The sequence below is a fragment of the Aythya marila genome (genome assembly GCF_965140915.1).
Source record: "Aythya marila genome assembly, chromosome: 1".
Taxonomy (NCBI): Eukaryota; Metazoa; Chordata; class Aves; order Anseriformes; family Anatidae; genus Aythya; species Aythya marila.
This window is the reverse complement of record NC_139042.1, coordinates 1,740,448-1,760,043: the sequence shown is the minus strand read 5'-3', so window position 1 is coordinate 1,760,043 and position 19,596 is coordinate 1,740,448. Positions and strand designations below refer to the sequence as shown.

The 19,596-nt window shown below is 49.9% G+C and overlaps 1 protein-coding gene across 10 annotated transcripts in view; it reads right to left on the bottom strand.

Moving 5' to 3' along the window:
- The window catches only part of FAM168A (family with sequence similarity 168 member A), a 164,722-nt gene that overhangs the window by 12,344 nt on the left and 132,782 nt on the right, over window positions 1-19,596 (bottom strand). For all 10 annotated transcript variants that reach the window (XM_082751912.1, XM_082751913.1, XM_082751921.1 and 7 more), the window contains one exon: window positions 4,090-4,170. In XM_082751912.1, the coding sequence (XP_082608038.1) occupies window positions 4,090-4,170 (81 nt within the window). The remainder of the gene's footprint in view (window positions 1-4,089; window positions 4,171-19,596) is intronic.

Here is a 19,596-nt window from a genome sequence, read left to right as displayed (position 1 = left end):
CTCTAAAATCGTTCATTTTCTCCTTTAGGTTTGTTTTCTGTAGACTGCTGACCTGGAGGGGGATGCTGGGAGGTGCTGAGCGGGGCCTGTGCCTGCTTTTGGGAGCTGCTGGCGTGGGATGCGCCCCCCTCTACGTTTTTCAGAAGGGTCCGAGCCATGATTGCAGCCTTTTCTCTGCCTCAAAAGATTATGTGGAAAGACAAGGTCCTCCCTCGTGGGATTGGGGATGTCTTTTCCCCACTTGCTGGCCTGCTCTGAGCATCCCGAGCTGCCGGTCTGCGGAGAGCATCCTTCATCCCAGGTGCACACCAACAAGCTGAGGGCTCCGAACCAAGCCTCTTACAAGATCAATCCCAAAATCCCGTGATCCCCCACTGCCACACCACTAAAATATTTCAATTTTGAGGTTGTTTAGGGGGAGGACGGACATTTCCGAGCCGGAGGAGCTGGGGCTGAGCAGCTCCGGTTTTAATCCGCGCCATTTCCTCGCTAATGCGGCGCTCAGCCCTGCTCTGCCAGCGCGCTGCGAGGCGCTGGAAGGTTTTTGTTCTCGCTGGAAAATGGCCTGTCAGCTCGCTGGACTCCGGGATCTTTCTAATCTGGAAATTATTAAGAGCATTTTTAAGAATCATAAACAGAGAAGTGCAAATGGAAATGTCACGACGGCGGTGAATGCGCTCCTGACGGAGCATTAAGCCGCCGAACAAAAAGAATCCGGCGAGGGGGGTGACAAAAATGATCAGAGGATTTTTATTTTATTTTTTTTTTTTTTCGAGAAAGAAAGTCGGCAAAGATTAGGAGAGCACTTCAGACGGGCGAGTCGGGAAGTGAACAAAAGGCTGAGTGGCACAAAGAAGATTGACCAGGGCTTTCGCTTCCCCTTTCACATCATGCAAATCTAAGGCAACAGACGATTATTTGCATCGCTTAAAAAAAAAAAAAAAAAAAAAAGAAAAAGAAAAAAAGAAAAAATCGGTAACTCAAGCCTTAATTAATCTGCAGAACTGCCTGCTGCAAAGTATTGTAGTGATAAAATCCAGCCGGAATCAAAGCGAGGGGAGGTTAAGTATCTTTAATGAAAGGGAGAACACCCACAGCCCCGGCTGCCAGCACAAAGGTAGGAAAAATCAAAGTCTCCGTGGTTTTGTGCTTGTGAAAGCCGCGGACTAACGAGGTTCGGGGCAGATTATTCCACGGCGAACAATGGCAAGGGGACTTCTGAGGCTGATCTGCCTGGTTTTGGGGAGAAGAGACCAGCGTGGGTCTGGTGGGACAGCCGAGGATGCTCGGGGAGGACAAACCAAGGACTACAAACCCAACCCTCCTCGGCTTTCCTCCCGTCCCCATCACGCTCAGCATCCTCACACGTCCAGGCAACAACCTGTGCCCCCTCTGGGAAATTAAAAATTGCCTGCTCAGACCCAAAGCAGCCCCGACGTGTTGATCAAGAGGGCGGGAGGAAATATTTTATCTCCTAACACCGAAGCATCCCTTCAGGAAAACGCTTTGCTCCTGGAAAAGGCGCAGCGGTGTGTGCTCAGTGCTCATCCCTTGAGCCAAAATCTGCCAAAATCTGTTGGTCCATGAAAATATGGGCACGGATGGAGCCCCTCGCCCTGGGTCTGCTCTTGGTTTCCTTCTTTGGATCTTTGTGATGCTCGTTCTGCTGGGCAACATTAATTAAATGGACTTCTCCGGCTGTTCCTGCTGTTTAGCGACAACCTACTAAAAAGCCATCCCATAAAACATCATCCCTGATGTGCCCTTCTCTGTCTTCACTGTATCAGTTATCTGAGAGTGCTTCCCAAACCCCTTTGGGTTCCTGTTTCTCGTGAACACGAGGGATGCCCCAGGCAGGATTCATCTGAAGCTCTCCCTGTAGGACAGACAGACGCCCCTGGGAGCCTGTCCCCAAACAGACGGGCTAAATGCCCCCCTGGGGAGGTTGGAGACCTGATGTTTATCCAGCTAAAGGCAGCTGCATCTTCCCTAACGTGGCAGTGGCTGCAGCTGTTCAAAATAGTTGAAAATTTCCTATTTTTATTTTTTTTAATTTGGGAAAATTAAACGGAGCTGAAATAGAAACTTTCCAGGGGAACGTGCGGATTTCAACGAGTTTTTGCAAAGAAAACTATTTTCCTTGGCGAGCCACGCGGCATTTCTGGGGTTTGTGCCCACGGGTTTCCTGATGGGAGCTCCAGAATCCCAAAAGGGTGCCGGGGATGTCCACAAAGTAACCTGGGACCCCTTGGCCATCCCCTCGAGCTGCCACCTGCACGAGGAGCCTGCAGAAACCCCTCTGCTGCTCCCCAGCCACTCGTTTTTCTATAATGGCCGGGGCAATGTGTGCTTACATCACCTAGAGGCTGTCCTAGAGGCACAAGAAAACCACAGAAACACGACAGACCCCTCACAGCCTTCATTTCATGGCTTCATTTAATAACAGCAGCGAATTCAAACCCAAGGCCGTCAGCGATGTGCAGAAGACAGCACCAGAAGTGGTTTTTTTTTTGGCAAGAAACCCTTCATTCCTGCTTCATCAACCCTGGAAAGCGCCCGAGCCTGGGAACCCACCGATCTGATGACAGCCGAGAGCCCGAAAACTTGGCGCTGGAGAGGAGGAAGGGTTTAGTGGGACCGCCACCAAGTCCTGCTGTGCGCTGGTTTCACGAGCATCCATTTCCCTCCGGCTACCGAGCACGCCGCTGAAAGGGTGCAAAGTTAAAATCCCTCAGCTCTTTCGAGGCAACGTGCTCGGAATAAACAGCTGGGACAGCCAAGGAGTCACGGAGCCAGCCCCAACGACGAGGCATTAATTCTTCGTCTCCGAAGTCTGCGTGGAGATGGGTGAGCAAGACTTCTTTTTTCAGCCCTTTTTCATAAAAACCGTGAAAAAAGGCCCAGTCCTGATTTCAGAAACGCTTTTCAGGTCACAGTTCAGGCACTGCAAAAGCTTGGATTTGACCTGTGTGACCGTATCCTTCGAGGAAAACGCTCTGATAGCACGCCACAGCTTAAAAAACCCACTGCTAATAAATAATGTTCTGATCTCGAGGCTGCTATTAAATAGGATATTTCCTTTTTTTTTTATACTGCACTTCACTTCATTTCCTCCAGATACGGGCACAAACCAGTTACATTTTGGAAGCGCCCCTTAGCACTTGGGTTTCTAACGTCCTGTGCCATGCAAAGAGGCTCCCAGCCCCAGATAATTTTGCTGAAAGCAGGGAATTGAACCATGCTCCAAAAACTCAGCAGCACGAAGGCAGTTGTTTGGTCCTTCCAAAGGGCTGGGACACTTAAAAATGGGCTTGACTTCAGCTCAATTATTTAACGAATTGGAGCCTAAGAGAAGTCTTCAACTCCAGAGCAAGACTTGTGTAAAGATTTCTACGTTTGGGCTCGAACGCAGATCTTGTCGTGGGTAAAAAAAAAATAAAGGGGTTGATGGGGGAATTCCTATAAGAAATTTCTTCATGGAGATGATGGGGAACCCTTTTTCCATGAGAGGAGCAGCAGGGCACAGCCTGGGTGCAGGGATGGGACCGAAATTTGTACCCAAATGTAAGGTTTCCCAGACAGATGGGGAGCAGCAGGGAGGGGAAAGGACACGAAGACGTGGCATGGGAGACGAGGGCACCGAACGGGGCACGGTTGCTGCCATTTCTACAGCTATAACACGAAAGGGGAGAAAGATAAGCAGCGAGAAGGGGAAGGCAATCTCGGGGAGATAACACACGGTATGGTCAAGAAATATTAAGAGCTGTCAGCGTGCAGATATCACAGCCACTGTAAAATTCCTGGGATGAGTAGTAGGATACAATCCTACTAGTTTTATCCTACAAGTAGGATAAAACTTACAAAAATCCTACAGGTAGGATAAAACTTGTAGGATACAATTCATTCAAAAGCACTTTGCAACATGGAGAAGCATTCCCAAGGTACGGCGTGAAGTTAAGGGCAGAGAAAGCAAGGGAAGAGCTTAACCCAGTCCCCTTCCCTGGTGAGAAGGACACAGAAGGTGTTGGGGTTTGTACACCAAATCCTCCTGCAGGCCCTGTAGGGTCTCCATGCACAAAGTGGTTTTACCTGGGGCGTAGCCGGGGCTGCTGGTTGGGTACATGTTGGGGTTGTAGGCTGGGGCCGCAGTGGGATATCCCGTCGGGTAACCTGCAACGAGAGAAAGAGAGAGAAATTCATCACGCTTTTGACAACAACAGCAGCAAGAGAGGAGAGGAGAGCATCCCTGGAAAGGAATAAACAGTCGGTGTGAGCAAACAGGCCATCGGCACAGGTGAGAGGTGGAGCACTGACGTGTTCCCAGTTGGCCACGGTGTAGGAAGGATGATGAAGGTGCTCCATGTGGCATCATCAACATACAGCTTTATTTCCCTAGAAAATGAGGGCGATAACCAGAAAGCAGGTCATGGGCATGTTCGACGTGCTCTGAAGAAAGCCACCATGAAAACACACGCACCGCATGCAGAATTCAGCTCCAAAAACCAGAGGCACAGCTGGAGCTGAAAGGTTTTCCTTGGCTCCTTGCGGCCGTAGTAGCTTGACGTGTCACTTATCATAACTTTAACCTCGGCCTCGCAGGTTTAGCTAACCCTAAATGGCAGGAAGCGAATAATTCCTGGTGTTAAAAATGTTAAAAAGCAAACCTAAACTGGGAAATGATTCTGTAACTCCTCCACAGCCCAGTGCCAGATTGCTGAGCGCTCTCCGCGGAAAGCAGAGAGCACTTTGCACCCGGACAGCAGAGCTCAGCACCCACCCGAGCGCTCGGTGCTTCCATTAGGCAGAGCTTTTTGCTAAAGGGGAGGTAAGGACGTTGCAGGGAAACATGCCAGCCCTTATATTCACCCCTCACTGCACAGCTGCCGTCCTGGGGAGGGAGCCGATTACCTGCCAAGCCACCTGGAAGGAACACGCACGGCAGCGCATAGCCTTCGAAGCCACCGTGAGGTTTTAATGGGCAACTTTGGAGCAGGTTACTGAGCATCTTCAGTTCCCATCATCTTCAGTCGGGTCGGTCACAGGGAGTTCAGGGGAAATCAGGCAGCTACGTGCAGGCTGGGGCAGCTGGAATCACCGGTGGGTAGGAAACCACCGCACACCGCGGGCACGCTGCGCTGGACAAATAGGCAGAATTGGCCAAATTGGCAAAGCCAAGGGAAAACAAGACTTTTACAGACCGAAAACGGTAACACTCAAATAACTCCATCCCTTCCTACATGTGTAAATCCCTCAAACAGACCCAACGGGACATGGGTATCTTCTCTTCTCTTCTCTTCTCTTCTCTTCTCTTCTCTTCTCTTCTCTTCTCTTCTCTTCTCTTCTCTTCTCTTCTCTTCTCTTCTCTTCTCTTCTCTTCTCTTCTCTTCTCTTCTCTTCTCTTCTCTTCTCTTCTCTTCTCTTCTCTTCTCTTCTCTTTTCTCTTCCTCTCTACTTCTCTTCTCTTTCTTTTTCCTTTTCCTTTTCCTTTCTTTCTTTCTTTCTTTCTTTCTTTCTTTCTTTCTTTCTTTCTTTCTTTCTTTCTTTCTTTCTTTCTTTCTTTCTTTCTTTCTTTCTTTCTTTCTTTCTTTCTTTCTTTCTTTCTTTTTCCTTCCTTCCTTCCTTCCTTCCTTCCTTCCTTCCTTCCTTCCTTCCTTCCTTCCTTCCTTCCTTCCTTCCTTCCTTCCTTCCTTCCTTCCTTTCTTTTCTCTTCTCTCTGCCTCTTTTCCCTTCTCTTCCCTTCTATTCTCTTCCCAAGGCAGCACTGGTTCAACAGCAGACTCCACGAACCTCCAACATCCTTCCACTGGCTGCTGGTTGCCAGCAAAGACCGGGAGGAAGTAATTAGCACGCAATTCACACCCCATCTTTTTTGCTTTATTAAATACGAGCCAGAATGGATCTTTCCTCCCTCTTCCCCAACAGCAAGACAAACACGCTGCAATTTCTCCCCCTCCCCGTGCCCCCAGCACGCTGTTACGCGACCAGACGCAGGTTTCCAAAACCCGGCACGCCGCCGACTGCTGCAGCAAAATTTTGAAGTTCATTTAAATAAATCTAATTCAACAATCATGACCACTGTACTGGAATAAATGACTGTGTGTTCTACCCTCTCATTTTCATCAGTGATATATTTGGCTTCTAAATCAGGTTAATTAAAAATTGCTGTGGTTAATGCTGGATAAGCAGCAGTGCAACAGATTTTTCTTTTTTTTTTTTTTTTAGACTACATAAAACTACGTTGTCAACGTAGCCGGGAATATAGAGCCTTTTAGCAATCAGGAAGCTCCTCGGAAAGTTATTTGCAGATCCAGTGATTGCAAGCAGAGCTTTAATGATGAAGATATTAAATCAGAACTATCCCCGCCTGCCCTCTGCTTCCTTGGAGGATAACCACTGCTTTCTGCATTGCGCTCACCGCTCCGGGGTCCTTCTGTGGCCAGCCTGACCTCAGCAGTCCCTCTTTGCCTCCAAACCAGGCGTATTTTCCATATTATTCCCTCAAACTGCATTTCTACACAGCAGCTATTCACAGCTCCGTGGCCTGGCTGAGGCTGGGGGCACCCCTGGATGCTGCTGCTCACCCCCTGCCCCGCAAGCCCGAGAGCCCGACCACTGGGTTTTGCCTCCCCACGCATCTCCAAAGCCCCTCACTCGTAGTTTGTGGTTGTTACATGGATGATGAGCAATGGCCGCACGGGAAAACCAATCCCTTTCCCCTTTTCTTGACAGTTTATCCCCAAAAGAGGGCCCGATTCGCGCAGGAGGAACCCAGGAACCAACGCGTTCAACGTTAGGTTTATACGTGCAAAACCAGCCTGAAATAAATCAGACCACGTTCCTTCGGGGGCCTGGGGAGGGGCCTGCACAGGAAAGCTGTGGCTTTGGGTAATCTTTTCCATACAGCCAATTATTCAAAGACCGCGTGGTTATTTCGGGCAGGCGGAGACAACCGTGTATTTACATGTCTCCTTTCTCTCTTTGGGGTTTAACTTCTGCTCCGCAGGGCTGCCTCTTGCTGATTTTTGTTGTTTTGAAAGAAAGTCACGGGCATTTTCAGCATAATTTCGTCTCAGATAAATGCCATTTCTACCGAGGGAGCTTTAGGAGGTTCAGATGTGAAAGGCTGCAGCAGGCTCAGCTCGGCTCTGCCGTCCACTCTGACCCCAAAACCTTTGCCACGTGCCCACCTCCAGCACAACACCTCTCCTTTCCATCATGAGGGTAGGGAAATGAGCGTGATTTGCTCCTTTTTTTGGACACACCGAAATATATGAAAGCAGCAGCACAACCGTGGCAATTTGGGGCGAGAGGAAGCGTGTTTGTGAGCCCCCGGCGCTCAGAAATCGCCGGGTTTAAAAATACACGGGACATTTTTATCCCGTATTTGCCTCCTGCTCTTCGAGCTGTCACGATTTATGTTTGTTGGCTCCTCTTCCTCCCCGAAGCGACCACGAGCCAACATCCTCAGGAAAGCCACAGCTGCAGCTCCCATGACAAAACCCGGCCCCGGTGACCGGGGTTTGGGAGCGGTTTTTGGGAGCCCAAGTGGCCGCATCCTGCTCTGATTGCCCCGTGGCCACCCTAAGCCCCTGTCCCATCTGGTGACCCTGCTATATCTGCCTCATCTCATCACCTTCAATCTGCAAAATCAGCAGCACAGAGGGGGAAACCGCTGGCTTGGTGTTGATGATCTTCAAGGGATTCCTGCCGGAGGCTGCGGCTGGAGATATGGGAAGGTCAGGGACAGAAAATATCCTTTATTTCGTACTGGTACAGATCCACACGCGATGGGACCCCCAGCTCTGCTGGGGCTTGGGGCCCCATCGCAGCAGCAATAAGAAAATCGGATGAAACCACATTGACCGGGATTTATTAGATTCCTCAGAGAAGAAATCAAAAGTTGCTTCCCTGCTTTATTTTAATTTCACATCCTCTCCACAATCAATAGGAGCAGGAAACCGAGCTCTCATTTCATGTTCTCCCCGAAGAGAACACGCAGCACCCCGGCGCTGCACAGCACCAACTGAACCAGTGTCAAAATTACGATGCAATAACCTTTAATTTTTCATGTATCCCTAAATGTTTCTGTAAGATTATTTCCAGCTCTGCTCCATCCTCCTCGGTGCAACACCGCTTTTGGTTCCTGGCTTTGAGGCTCCAAGCCTGAGCTATCCTCTCCCTTTTTAATGCACACACCTTCAGGAGACGTGCTCGGAAAGGATTTAAGGGAATAAATTTATAAAGCGTGGCTCGCAGAACCTCCAAATATTTTTAAGCAACAGCTTTGTTTAGCCCAGGCCCCTTTGTGATTACACTGGGAAGAGCCCTAGCAAAGCAGTCGGCTTGTTTTTATTTCCAGCCCCGTGTTTCTGTGCTCGCAACCAGAGACACGAGGCTCACCGCAGGCTACGAGACGTGTCTGGAGGGGGTTTTAGGACAGCTCTTTCCATCCTGGCAGCCTTCTGGGATGGTTTATCCCCTCCTGGCAGCGGTTCCCCTGCGGCCGATGCAGTTCTGCACGTCAGTAGCGCACGTGGGTACGGCCAAAGGGATGGCTTAGGATGACACCACTGAAAGGAGGAGCTCCTCTGAGGTTAACCAGCACCTCGGGCAGGCTGCGAGGCTGCCTCTGCAGGCTTCAGGTGGCATCGAGCCGGAATTTGGCCACTTTTGGCCACGTTTCCCCTCGCCCCTACCAAATGGCATCTCATTGATGCTTCTAACCGTGTCACCTGCTGTGCATGAGGGTGGAAGGGACCCTGGCGTCCCTCTGGTCGGCTCCATCTAGCCTTGATGAGGACGCACAAGTTACAGGAAGAAAGTTGCAATACACTCAAAATAGTGAAGAATATTGTGGATTAATTAATTGATATTAAAACAATTATATTAATAATTAATATTAAAACAATACAACCAAAGGTGGGGGCAAGCTCAGCTTCCCAAGACGTTAAAATCTGGAGCTGAGCAAACACTTCGGGCTAATTAAAAAATGAACCACTAACATGATCTGAGCCTATTATGCTGAGCGGGTCTGGCTGTCTCGTCCCAAAGTCCTTTTTAACTGGACCTGGGTGGTTTTGAGCTCGCCCGTGAGGCCAGGGTTTGGCATCTGCCAGCAGCACCCACGCGGTGCACCCACCTCAGCGCCATGCAGCAGATCAGAAGTGTTGGGAGCACCCAAATAACGTACCAGCCATATTAGTGCCAGGTCTCCATAGGACGTACTCACCTACTCTTGAATCTCTTGGAGAAGAAAGGACACGTAGTTTGCTTCTCTTTGGCCAGGGAGCCCGGAGAGCCAGGTCCTTGTTTCAGGCTCCCACTGATAAGTGGATCAATTAATTGTCACTTCCAACGCTGATTTCCAAAACGTGCCGTTTAATTTCTCGAGAATAGGTCCTGTTGGCCGTTATCTGATTACGGCTTAAATTGCTACGAGCAGCCCAAATTAATTTACAAGACGAAACATTCCCCTTCGCTCTTCTTCCCAGCGATGCTCGGGCGGCGATACGCCCCTAATGGCAGCTGTAGCGCCAGGATTTGTACGGGGACAGATAACAAAGCCCCTTATCTGGGCGCAGGACGAGGCTCCGTATAAAACCCATCGAACCACTGTCACCAAGGACCCCGGTTCAGACACTCGCTGCGCTATCTCTAGAGCCAATTAATGATGAACATCCAAGGGACTAAAAACCCGGGCAGCCAGGCAAAACTGTCCGTAATGTGTAATTCGCTGTTCTGAGACGGATAAATTCAGGGGCCGTTATATTACTTCTCTCTTTTAAAACCCTAAACACCTTCTGCCAGCTTGTTCCCACTGAGTGATTGCGTTTAAGCTGCAATAAGTCCGGGAACATTTTGTCTTTATGACCACCTCTTCGGGTCAGCCATATTAAGGCAAAATATTTCCACCTGTAAAACACGTCGGTATTTTAAGTCCACCCATCGTGTCTCATCCTTTATAGCTCAGAGTTTCAAAGAAATTTTGTCCTCCCGTTCCGTGAGCTTCCCCTGCTCACTGGGAGGACGCCGTTCCCTTCTGCAGCCCTGGCACAGCTCAGTCCCCGATTTTTTGGTGGCGAGCCCTTTGTCACAAGTGGCTCGGGGCTCGTAGGGTGCTACAAGCTGACCAAATGGCTGCACGTGAGGCTGGCAGTGTGTTTTAAAGGACGTCACCGTCCTTCAGCTGGAACTCGGGTCAAACTCGACGCTAAAACATCAAGACGGGTCTCATCCATCAGGTTTCACTTCCCCCCGAGCTCCATTTGGCCTCTTGGATTTTGAAAGGCAAAGCTGCTTTACCGAAACTCAAAGTTTGCATTCCGTGATTTACAGGGTTTTCCAAATCAAAGCTAAATCCAGGCGCAGTCCACACCTCCTCGGGGCAGAGCTGAAGCCCCACCAAACCGATTTCTACTCCCTTTCACGCCTAACATATTAAATGACACGAATCTAGGGGATGACCTTTTTGACAGCACACAATCCGAAGGATGCCACAACCTTCTCTCTTCTTCTAAGCCCACAGAAACGGAGCAATGGCATAAATTTCTGGGGCGAGCTCTCCCCAAATGTCGGGCACGGTGAGGGATGAGCATCACGGCAGCGCCGGGGCCAGGTTTTGCACGGCATCCCCCATTTCTCCCGCTGCCCCATCACTCATCGCCCTGCTGTGGAACCACTCCAGCCCACTCGTGCTAACTGGCTGTAAAAATAGAGGAAAAGCTGAAAGCAAGGGTGGAACCGTTCTGAAGAGCGAGTTAATGGATGGTTGAGAATCCGGCGTTTCTCAGGTCTCCGAGGATAATAAATACATTCATTCCCGTGAAAAAGTGCCACCCCCTTATTACTGTTTCAAGCCTCATCAGACCAGGAGCAGAGCAGTCAAACGAACATGGATTTGCCAGGCACCGAAACCGCTTTAAAAAAGATTAGCTCTAGCATTTGACGACCTGCTCACTTTCCTGCAGACCTTTTTTTTTTTTTTGTTCTATTTCCAGCTGATACATCCTTTTTTGTTTATATAAGCACCACTTATTTCTTGCTTGCTACCCATGGCCATGCAGAGCCACTCGTCCTGGGGACTCTCAAGGCACCTGCAGCCTTTCTGGTGGTGGTTCCTGTTTTTAAGCACAGTACAGACCAGTGGTCACAAACCGTGCGAAATTCTGCATGGGATGCGTTATCGGCAGAAGGTTTTTGGAAAAAAATGGAGCTTTCAAAGGACAAATCGCAGCCCCACAGGCTGGGTGATGCTGGGGGCACCCCTGGGTGCCGCTGCTCGCCTCCTGCCCCAGGAGGGCTCCATGGCAGGGCCCCCACATTTTTTTTTATATAGTTTGTCTAATAACATGACCCAAAAGGTGCTGGTGATCTGTGTGCAAGCTCTCTGAAGGATTTTTTCTTACGTAGCAAGCACAACTCTGGAGACTGCCTGGGTAGATGCTCTGCAGGCATCACAGGCACAAGCGTACTTCTGCAGCCTGCAGTATAAAAAAAGGAAAAATGCAAGGAAAAAAAAGAAAAAACTACACGAATCTGGCAAAAATATTTTCTTTTTAGGACCATCAAGCACGGTCATAAAAATATTTTCTCTTTAATAAAAATAGATTAAAGAAATATTTTCTTTTTATGACCGTTCCCCTCGGTTTTGCATCCCGGCCGTGACCAAAAGATAAAGCAACAACCGAACAACCAGAAACCTCCCAGGCCTCGCCGCATGGCTTCAGGAAGCATTTGCATGAGGAAAACTCATCCTGAAATCCGGCAGCAACTGTCCGAAAATATTAGCCCGGGAAGTTGGGAGTATTTAAGTCACATCCTATAAATAAAGCACGGCGACAGCGCTTGACAGGCCGTCAATCACTATAACTCCTGGGCAAGAGATATGTGTCACAGCCCCCGTTTTTAGACAAGAAGTGGGAGAAAACTGCTTAGGTCAGGCGCTATTAGTGCTCCCTGCCACTATTTACTTCATCCTGTTTCAGTAATCCGAGGCAAGATATGAACAGTGTTTTATTAAGGATAAAATAGAGATGTTTGTTGCTCCAAAGAAAGTGTGAGCCCTCCATAACGAAGCCATTGCATTGGGTTTTTAAACCCCAAATTGCAATGGCCACTGTCAGGGGCAGGATGATGGGTGAGAGCCCTTTAGCCTGACCCCATAGGGTTGTGTCCCAGGCCCTACAGCCCAGGCCTTGCGTTGGGACAGCCAGTGTTGGTTGTTCCTGACCCAGTAATGTCCCCCAGGGACACTTCAGGCTGGAAGGACTCATGGAAGTTATAAAAACCTCCAACATCACCTGCTCCAACCATCCTTTACCGCCAATGTCACCACCAAGCCCTGTCCCCAAGCACCACGTCCAACCTCTCCTTGAACACCCCCAGGGACAGGGACTCCCCCACCTCCCTGGGCAACCCGTCCCAAGGCCTGACCGCTCTTGCTGAGCAGAAATGTCTCCTCGTTGCCAACCTGAGCCTCCCCTGGTACAAAAAAAAAAAAATGCCTGGCACAAAACTATGCCTCAGATGCTTGGGGAGGAGATTAAGAAAGATGAAAGGCCTACGATTCCCTCCAGTGCACTCCCCGACTCCACACATCTGCAGCTCGGGGAATTCCTGTGCTAGATACGGTTTCCACGGCATCTATTTATTATTATTTATTATTTATTTATCTCTCAGTGGACTCCTCTCCCGTGGTTTTGTCAAGTCTTCCCTTGAATTATGTAAGCGTTGGGCCTCGGATCTGCGCAGCCCGACGACTTGCTGAAGGAGCTGCCTCTCGGGTTTGCTGCAGTCCCGCTCCTTCACGTGCTGCCTCCTCGTTCTTGCAGTACAGATGTGTGGAGTGACTGATTTTTATCGACCATGCCACCCATGATTTTATTCACCTCTCATAACCACGGCCTTTCCATAGCGCTGGCTGGTCCGGGCCCCTGCTCCTGAGTGGGAACAGAAAGCTCAGCCCCCTGCACCAGCAAAGCTATTTACTCCCACCCCTGCTTTTTATCATTTAATACATCTTTCATCCTGGAAAGGCCTTTCTCCCTCCTTCCATCACGTTTGGTTTCTTTACAAATCCTTGCAGAGGGTCCTCGCTGACCCCGTTGGAAATGCAGCCCCCCTCCTGCGGTGCTTGGAGAGCTGCAGCAGGTCCGTGAGGCACTGGCACGCACTGCCCCGAGGATAACCTACTTCTTGCCTCCTTACTCTGCTGTAAAAATCATTACTTTGAAGGAGTACCTTTTGCTTTTCTGCAGAGGAATGAGGGTGAAGCATAACAACTGCATCAGGCCCTGAACTCAGCCAATATCTTAGATTTAAAGACGGGAAGGGAGGAACTGCTCCTCTTCCCGCTGACAGTGACTATAAGAAGCTCGTTTTTCATCCTGTCCGGAGGCTTCTTCGTCTGTCTTTTCCTGAATATTGTGGAAAATGTTTTCCAGGGCCGCTGTAACATTTGGAAGGTCAGCGTGAGTGCATGGCAGGTGATGGGCTGCCACAGCAGGGCTTCGGAGATGGCAGCTGAACAAATCCAGCCTGACAAATTAAAGTCAGGTTATGGTCAGAAAAGCGACTGGGTTGCCTTTTTTTTTTATCTGAAAAACTCGGCTTCCCGGGTGTATTCAGTGTCAAATCTGCTTCCATCACCAGCAGAAGGAGCCTTTTGCTCTCGCTGCCTTACAGATGCAACGTGGCCCAGGGACAGCGAGCTGGAGCGAGCTCGAGTCATGTATCTTTAATGGAATAATTACTTAACGTGCTCGATAATGAATATGTATTGCTTTGTTTGAGAGGAAAGAGTCCATCTGTCCTTCCTAAGGCATCCCACTCTGTCCCTTCTTCGTGCTGTCCCCTGTCCCAGACCAAGGACACCGCTTCCCAGCCTATGTCTTGCGCTTGTAATGAGGTTTACAGGCAGGTGGTGGTGGTTTGCAGCCGTGCAGAGACCAACAGGACAGACAGACGCTGGGAGGGAAAAAAAAACCTGCAGTCAAGTGAGATGTGGGGAGATCAGAAAGAGAAAGAAAGAGGGGGACGTGATTTTTCCGCATGCACGTGGAGGTTTGCTGCGGGGCTGACGCAGAGGTGAATTTTAAGCAGCGGATCCTCCTTGGGATCCTTCCCTCGCCAAGGTGGGGAGAGCATCCTTCCTGGGAGGGGATGCAGAGAGCTGCCCCCCGAGACGTCCCTCCTCTGCTCTCGGCCCAGCGCCGCCCGCAAGTTGCTCGAGTTCCGCGCGCGGCACTCCAGAAGTGCAAATGCGGCTCAATAATTCATTCCCTGTCTTCATTCCCCGTCCCCCTGCAATCCCAGGCAGGGCAGGAGAGCCGAGCTTTCTGAAGCAGGAGCTCCCGGTCCCCTTCTGCTCTGGCAGGCAGGCAGCAGAGTTTCTATGGCAACTCTGGATGGGGTGAAAAAAGGATTCCTGGTAGGCTCTTTCTGGAGTAGTTTGTAATGTAAATGCAGCCAGGCACTTCTCCCTGGCAGAGAGCAGGAGGACACACTCTCCGTGCCCTCAGGTTATAGGTTACCGACTGGGTATCTCTAATGACTGCTCAGAAAACAGTGTTTTTTGTGTTTTCCAAGCTGCAGTTGTTCACCTGGCCGATTTCCAACGCACCCGTCCCAGCTCCGCTCACCTCCCTTGCCGTACGCCGCAGCACCGGGGGAAAAAAATATTAATTTGGGGTCTTGGCATTTTGTTCCAGGTGCAGCCTACGTGACACCTCTGCGCTGCCAGCAGGGAGGAGGGAACAGGTTTCCGTGTGCACCTGATGGAAATTCACGCTCGTGTGACATTCCTGCCGCCGCTCTTTTGTTCCGACCTGCCCCTTTGGTGTGTTTGCTGCAGCTGGCTCCAAAATATTCCTGGTTTCTATGACAGCAGCTGGATACCTGCAGATGTGTCAGAAACAGGTCTGTCCCCGCGAGTGTGCAGCGTGAAGAAATGATTTAAAAGGCTGGAGAAAGCAGGGGGTGCTCCAGTTCAAAGCCAGGGAGTGCTGAGAAAGGAGCGAGCTCGCTGCAAGCCACCCGGGAATGGAGAGGGTGCAGAGGACGACCACAGCCCTGCCCAGGCTGTTTGGCACAGGACTGCCCTTGTGCTTTGCTCCCCAACCCTCCAAGTGTTACAGGACGCAGTTTTCTTACAGAAATGCCATTTTCCAGCACGCAGTTTGAATATTTTCTGTGGCGAGTTGCGCAGGAAGATGTGTGGCTGCAAACACCTGCAGATGCCGTGGGACCAGCACCTCGTCCATCAGCAGAGCTGAACGCCGAGTAATTCCTGCCAGAAGCAGGAGGAGCATCCACCAGGCTTTGCTCCATCGCCAGTAACCTTCCAGGATCGGCAGCAAAGAGGAGTGATGGCAGAAAGCTCCTTACCCTGCCCGTGCATTACTTTTAGTTCTTCCTCGAGATGCTTTAATTTAATTTGCCGGTGTGGGACCGACCTTATTCCGGGAGTGCTGCCCAGCCCCAGCTCCCCAGCTGCTTCTGTGCCCTCTGGGAATCCCCAGGGCACGACGCAGGGATGAACACCACAAGAACTGCCCCGTAATTGAGCCTCTCCTAATGCAAGAGCAGCCTCGCGCTTCCTCGCACCGCTTTCCGCAGCCCACACTCTCCTCTGACACTGGCATCTCCCTCCTGACTCCGGTGCAGCTAACCTGGATTTACACCCTTACACGAGACCTCTGGGGACACCGAACCTGCAATTTCAATTAATTCTAGTAAATTATAGTGTTACGGAAACAGATTATTACCCAAAAAGGCCAGTTCTCCGTGGCCAAAGGGTGGGTCTGGCTCTGTGCGCAGACGCCACTCTCGCAACACCATACTCCAGCGAGCGGCACCATCGAGGCACAAAGATCCAGCAGCACTACCAGGGGTGTGGGTACTTTTTCCCAAAGCCATTCCAGTAGAAAATTCAGTAAAAACATCCAGGTGACAGCGACCAGGAGCATCCTCAGGCTGCGGGGACGCCTGGCGCCACCGTCCCGTTGCCGTACCCGCTGGAAATGTTCCCTCGCTAGGGTTACCCCGATAAAAACTAAAATATTTTAAGATTGAAAAAACCCAGCCAGCTTAAGTTAAACTCAGGAAGGTCACGGGTTTTGGGTTCACAGCACCCTGATGTTCGTTGTTTAATTTTTCAATGCTAATTCGCTTTAAAATGTCCATATGGTATTTTGGACATTTTGGCCGTAGACCAAGCGGGCGAATCGCTCCCAAAGACATCGGCTTTGGGCAAACACAGCAGCAGATGGAGCACACGCGGAATACTAACAAAACCAGTTTTTGGGTGTTAAAAGGCTTAACGGGTCTCTCACATGTATTTGGGCCAGGAGATTAGATTTAAATTGCGCTGGGGCGAAGCTGAGGACACGCAGTATTTGAACGGGCAAAACTCCACCTCGGTGTTTAAAAAAAAAGAGGCTGTAGCAAAAATAAAGCTTAATTTCACCAGGTAGGAAGTGCAAAAGTTGTCTCCAAGAGAGAGGAGAAGTACGGTGATGCCACAAAGGCCACTTATCCCAAATTTTCTGTTATCCATACTCCAGGATAAGGTCCCCGGCTGCTGCGCCAAAATCCCCAAAAAGCCACCAGCAGCCCAGAACAGCCCCCAACAGCAAGGCAGGATGAGCAACGGCACGGAGGTGGCATGGTTTTGCAGGATCTACCCGTCTTGTTCCACAAAGTGAATTTTTCAATCCCATTACTTCCTAAAGAAATGTCTAAACCATGCTCCTGCCCATAATCCCTCTCCAAAAACGGAAACTCATTTCAGCAAACGTTTTAATTAGAGTCACGTTTTTTGCACCAGCTGCTCCAGCAGAGCCTCTCTTCAAAAAAAAAAAAAGCTTTACAAGAAACAGAAAAAGCAAACAAAAATCCCTCGCCCCGTCTTGTAAATATTTTATTCCCTACAAGCAGGCTTCTGCCCAGAAGAAACTACAAACTTATTAAAAACCACAGCCCAGGGATCTTTCGGCACAGCCCCGTTTTCATTCGCTTGCCGTAAAACAATGATTTCCATCATAGTCCAACTTGGAAAACCAATTACAGCTAATTAAGGAGATTACATTTTATGGTTGAGGTGCACTCTCTTGTTTGCTCAAGCAGATGAGATAAATCTGTGGCAGCTCCTCTTTTGCTTGTTTTCGACACGGGGAAGCAATCGGGCTCGTCTGAAAAATCCCAAGGCTCACGTGGGGCAGTATTTTGGGTGGAAAAACGGGGAAACTGGAAATCTTGGATGGATGGCAATCGTGGAGCCATGGAGAAGAGCAGCGTGCCCTCCATCATCACGCCCAGCCAGCACAGGAGCAGACCACAAAAAGCTCTGGCTTTTTGAAATAAGGGCTGCCCATCCACGTGGGAGAACGGGAGGGATTTTAGTAACACATCTTGAAATATTTATAACGTTGGATACGCAACAAGCTCTCCTAAAATACATCAGATCCGTGTGGGCACTGCAGGGGTGGTAGATGAGTGTTCACGATGCCACGAGCCCAGCAGCCGAAATCCAGCATCAGATCGATAAAGGTTCAAGGAATTGTAGAATCACAGGATCACAGAATTACAGAATTACAGGATCACGGGATCACAGGATCACAGAATATCCCGAATTGCAAGGGACCCACAAGTGCAAGGCTTCAGCGAGTCCGAATTGTGCCAAAGTATCGATGCTGTTCACATTTTTGCATCCCTCCGACATGCAATCCTGACTCCCAAATGACCAAAAGCAGTCCTCGAAGTCCAGACCTAATCAGGTACGATGCATTTTCCCCATATCACACGGGTCTGGAGCTGAAGGAAGCCCATTTTTTCGTGTTTGTACAGGTCCAGCACACCAAAGCCAATACAAGTTTCCCGTTTCTCTATGCCCTGTAATTTTAGGAAGGGAGACGGTCGCGTTGTGTTTAGGGATGATTTGGTGACTTTGTTTCAGCAGCCTTAAAGGATTTGGGGATTTTAGGCTGCTCTCCTAACTATCCCCTCGGGAATTAAATCCAGAGGCTGACTTCTCTGCACAAATGCTGGGGACTGTGCAAATCCGCACTGAGTCATCGCGCCGCAGGTAGTGAGGCTGCCTTAAAAATAACCCTGGGAAACTGCAAAAAGAAGTCACCAGCTCCCTCCAGGAATAGCAAATTACAGCGATGGGCTCGGATGGAAACGGGAAAGGGGGAAAAAAAAAAAAAAAATCCCCCAGAAGTCGGAGCAGCGACAGGCGTTGCGTCGCGCAAAATACAAATCAGACATCTTGCATCAGCCTCCTCCTGCTCCGATGAGCTCAGGAAAAGGAAAGCCACCAGTAAGGGGCTCGGAATAGCTGCACGCCTCGGATTTAGCAGCAGAACCCCAGGGTTTAAATGAGGAGAAGGAGAGGAAGGAGCTGTCCAGAGGAGTCTCTCAGACGCTGTTAAATATTGCTCCGAGAAGAGCCAACAGTCGCAAGCTGCCTCAAATTCATCACAGCAGAATCTGCTTGAGAAGAGCTAATTTGAGGCACTTGAAACTGGAAAAACAGCAATAAATCTGCATAATTACAGATTTTTCCTACAACTATTGCAGAATACTCGGTGCAAAAGGGTCTCTTTTCTATGGCTTGCCAAACACAACGCTGCTTTCACACGTGCCCACCCCTCGGTCCCGGTGGGGACGTCCCGGACCATGGGTTTGGGTGATGGATGGGTTCCTTGCTGGTGCTGCAAGCCAGGGAGTGCTGCAAAACCAGCCTCAATGCCCACGTTTTTAAGGAATTCATTCCCATTTCTACACCGCTTTTGTAAATTTGTAAAGTTCTGCGTGGCCTTCGAGAGGGGCCGCGTGAAGTCTCAAGGTGATGGAGGAGCCGAAACTCGCGGCAGGATGTCAGGGGCAGCAGCTGAGAAATGATGTGCCAGCTGAGGCCGCCTGCGTTTTGGAACAAAAAAAAGAGCTGAAATGTGACGAGTGTGTATTTATCCTGGCACGGTTTTTCAACATCAGCATCGCCGGCACAGCACAGAGTCCCTCGCAGAAGGCTGGCAACGCTGCTGCTTGCTCCTCGGGCCCCCTCAAATCCTCCTGTGGCCGAGCTCCTTCCTCCCACTCCACCTCCCATCATCTGCAAAAAACCCCGCTCTGCTTCTGAGCAGGGCAAGAACACATCACGTATATTTTATTGGCGATGGTCCTTTTAAAAGCTATGTGCAAAGAATGCATTAAAATTATGGTAAAGCCTCGGGGATATGAAACATTTAAGGAGCCTTCCTCATCTCTCCAAAGTCTGGATGGGTTTGTGTGCTTCACAACAGCACCAGGCTGGCTCCCGGGTTGTTGTGATGCAAGATTTTGGACCTAGGAGCCCAGACTGTAGGAGCAGAGCTGTGTTGCCAAAAGAAATGGGTTTGCAGGGCTTGTAGGGACAAGGACGGAGCAGAGGAGCGGGGCTGAGAGGGCACCAGGCAGCGAGGCTCCTGGCAGGGAGGTGGGTTAAGGCACGAGGGTCTGCAAGAGATGAAAGCCCAACGGGACCAACGATACCCAATTGCAGATCTTGCACCAGATCTTTTTATAAGATGTGAGATACTCAATATACACCTACAA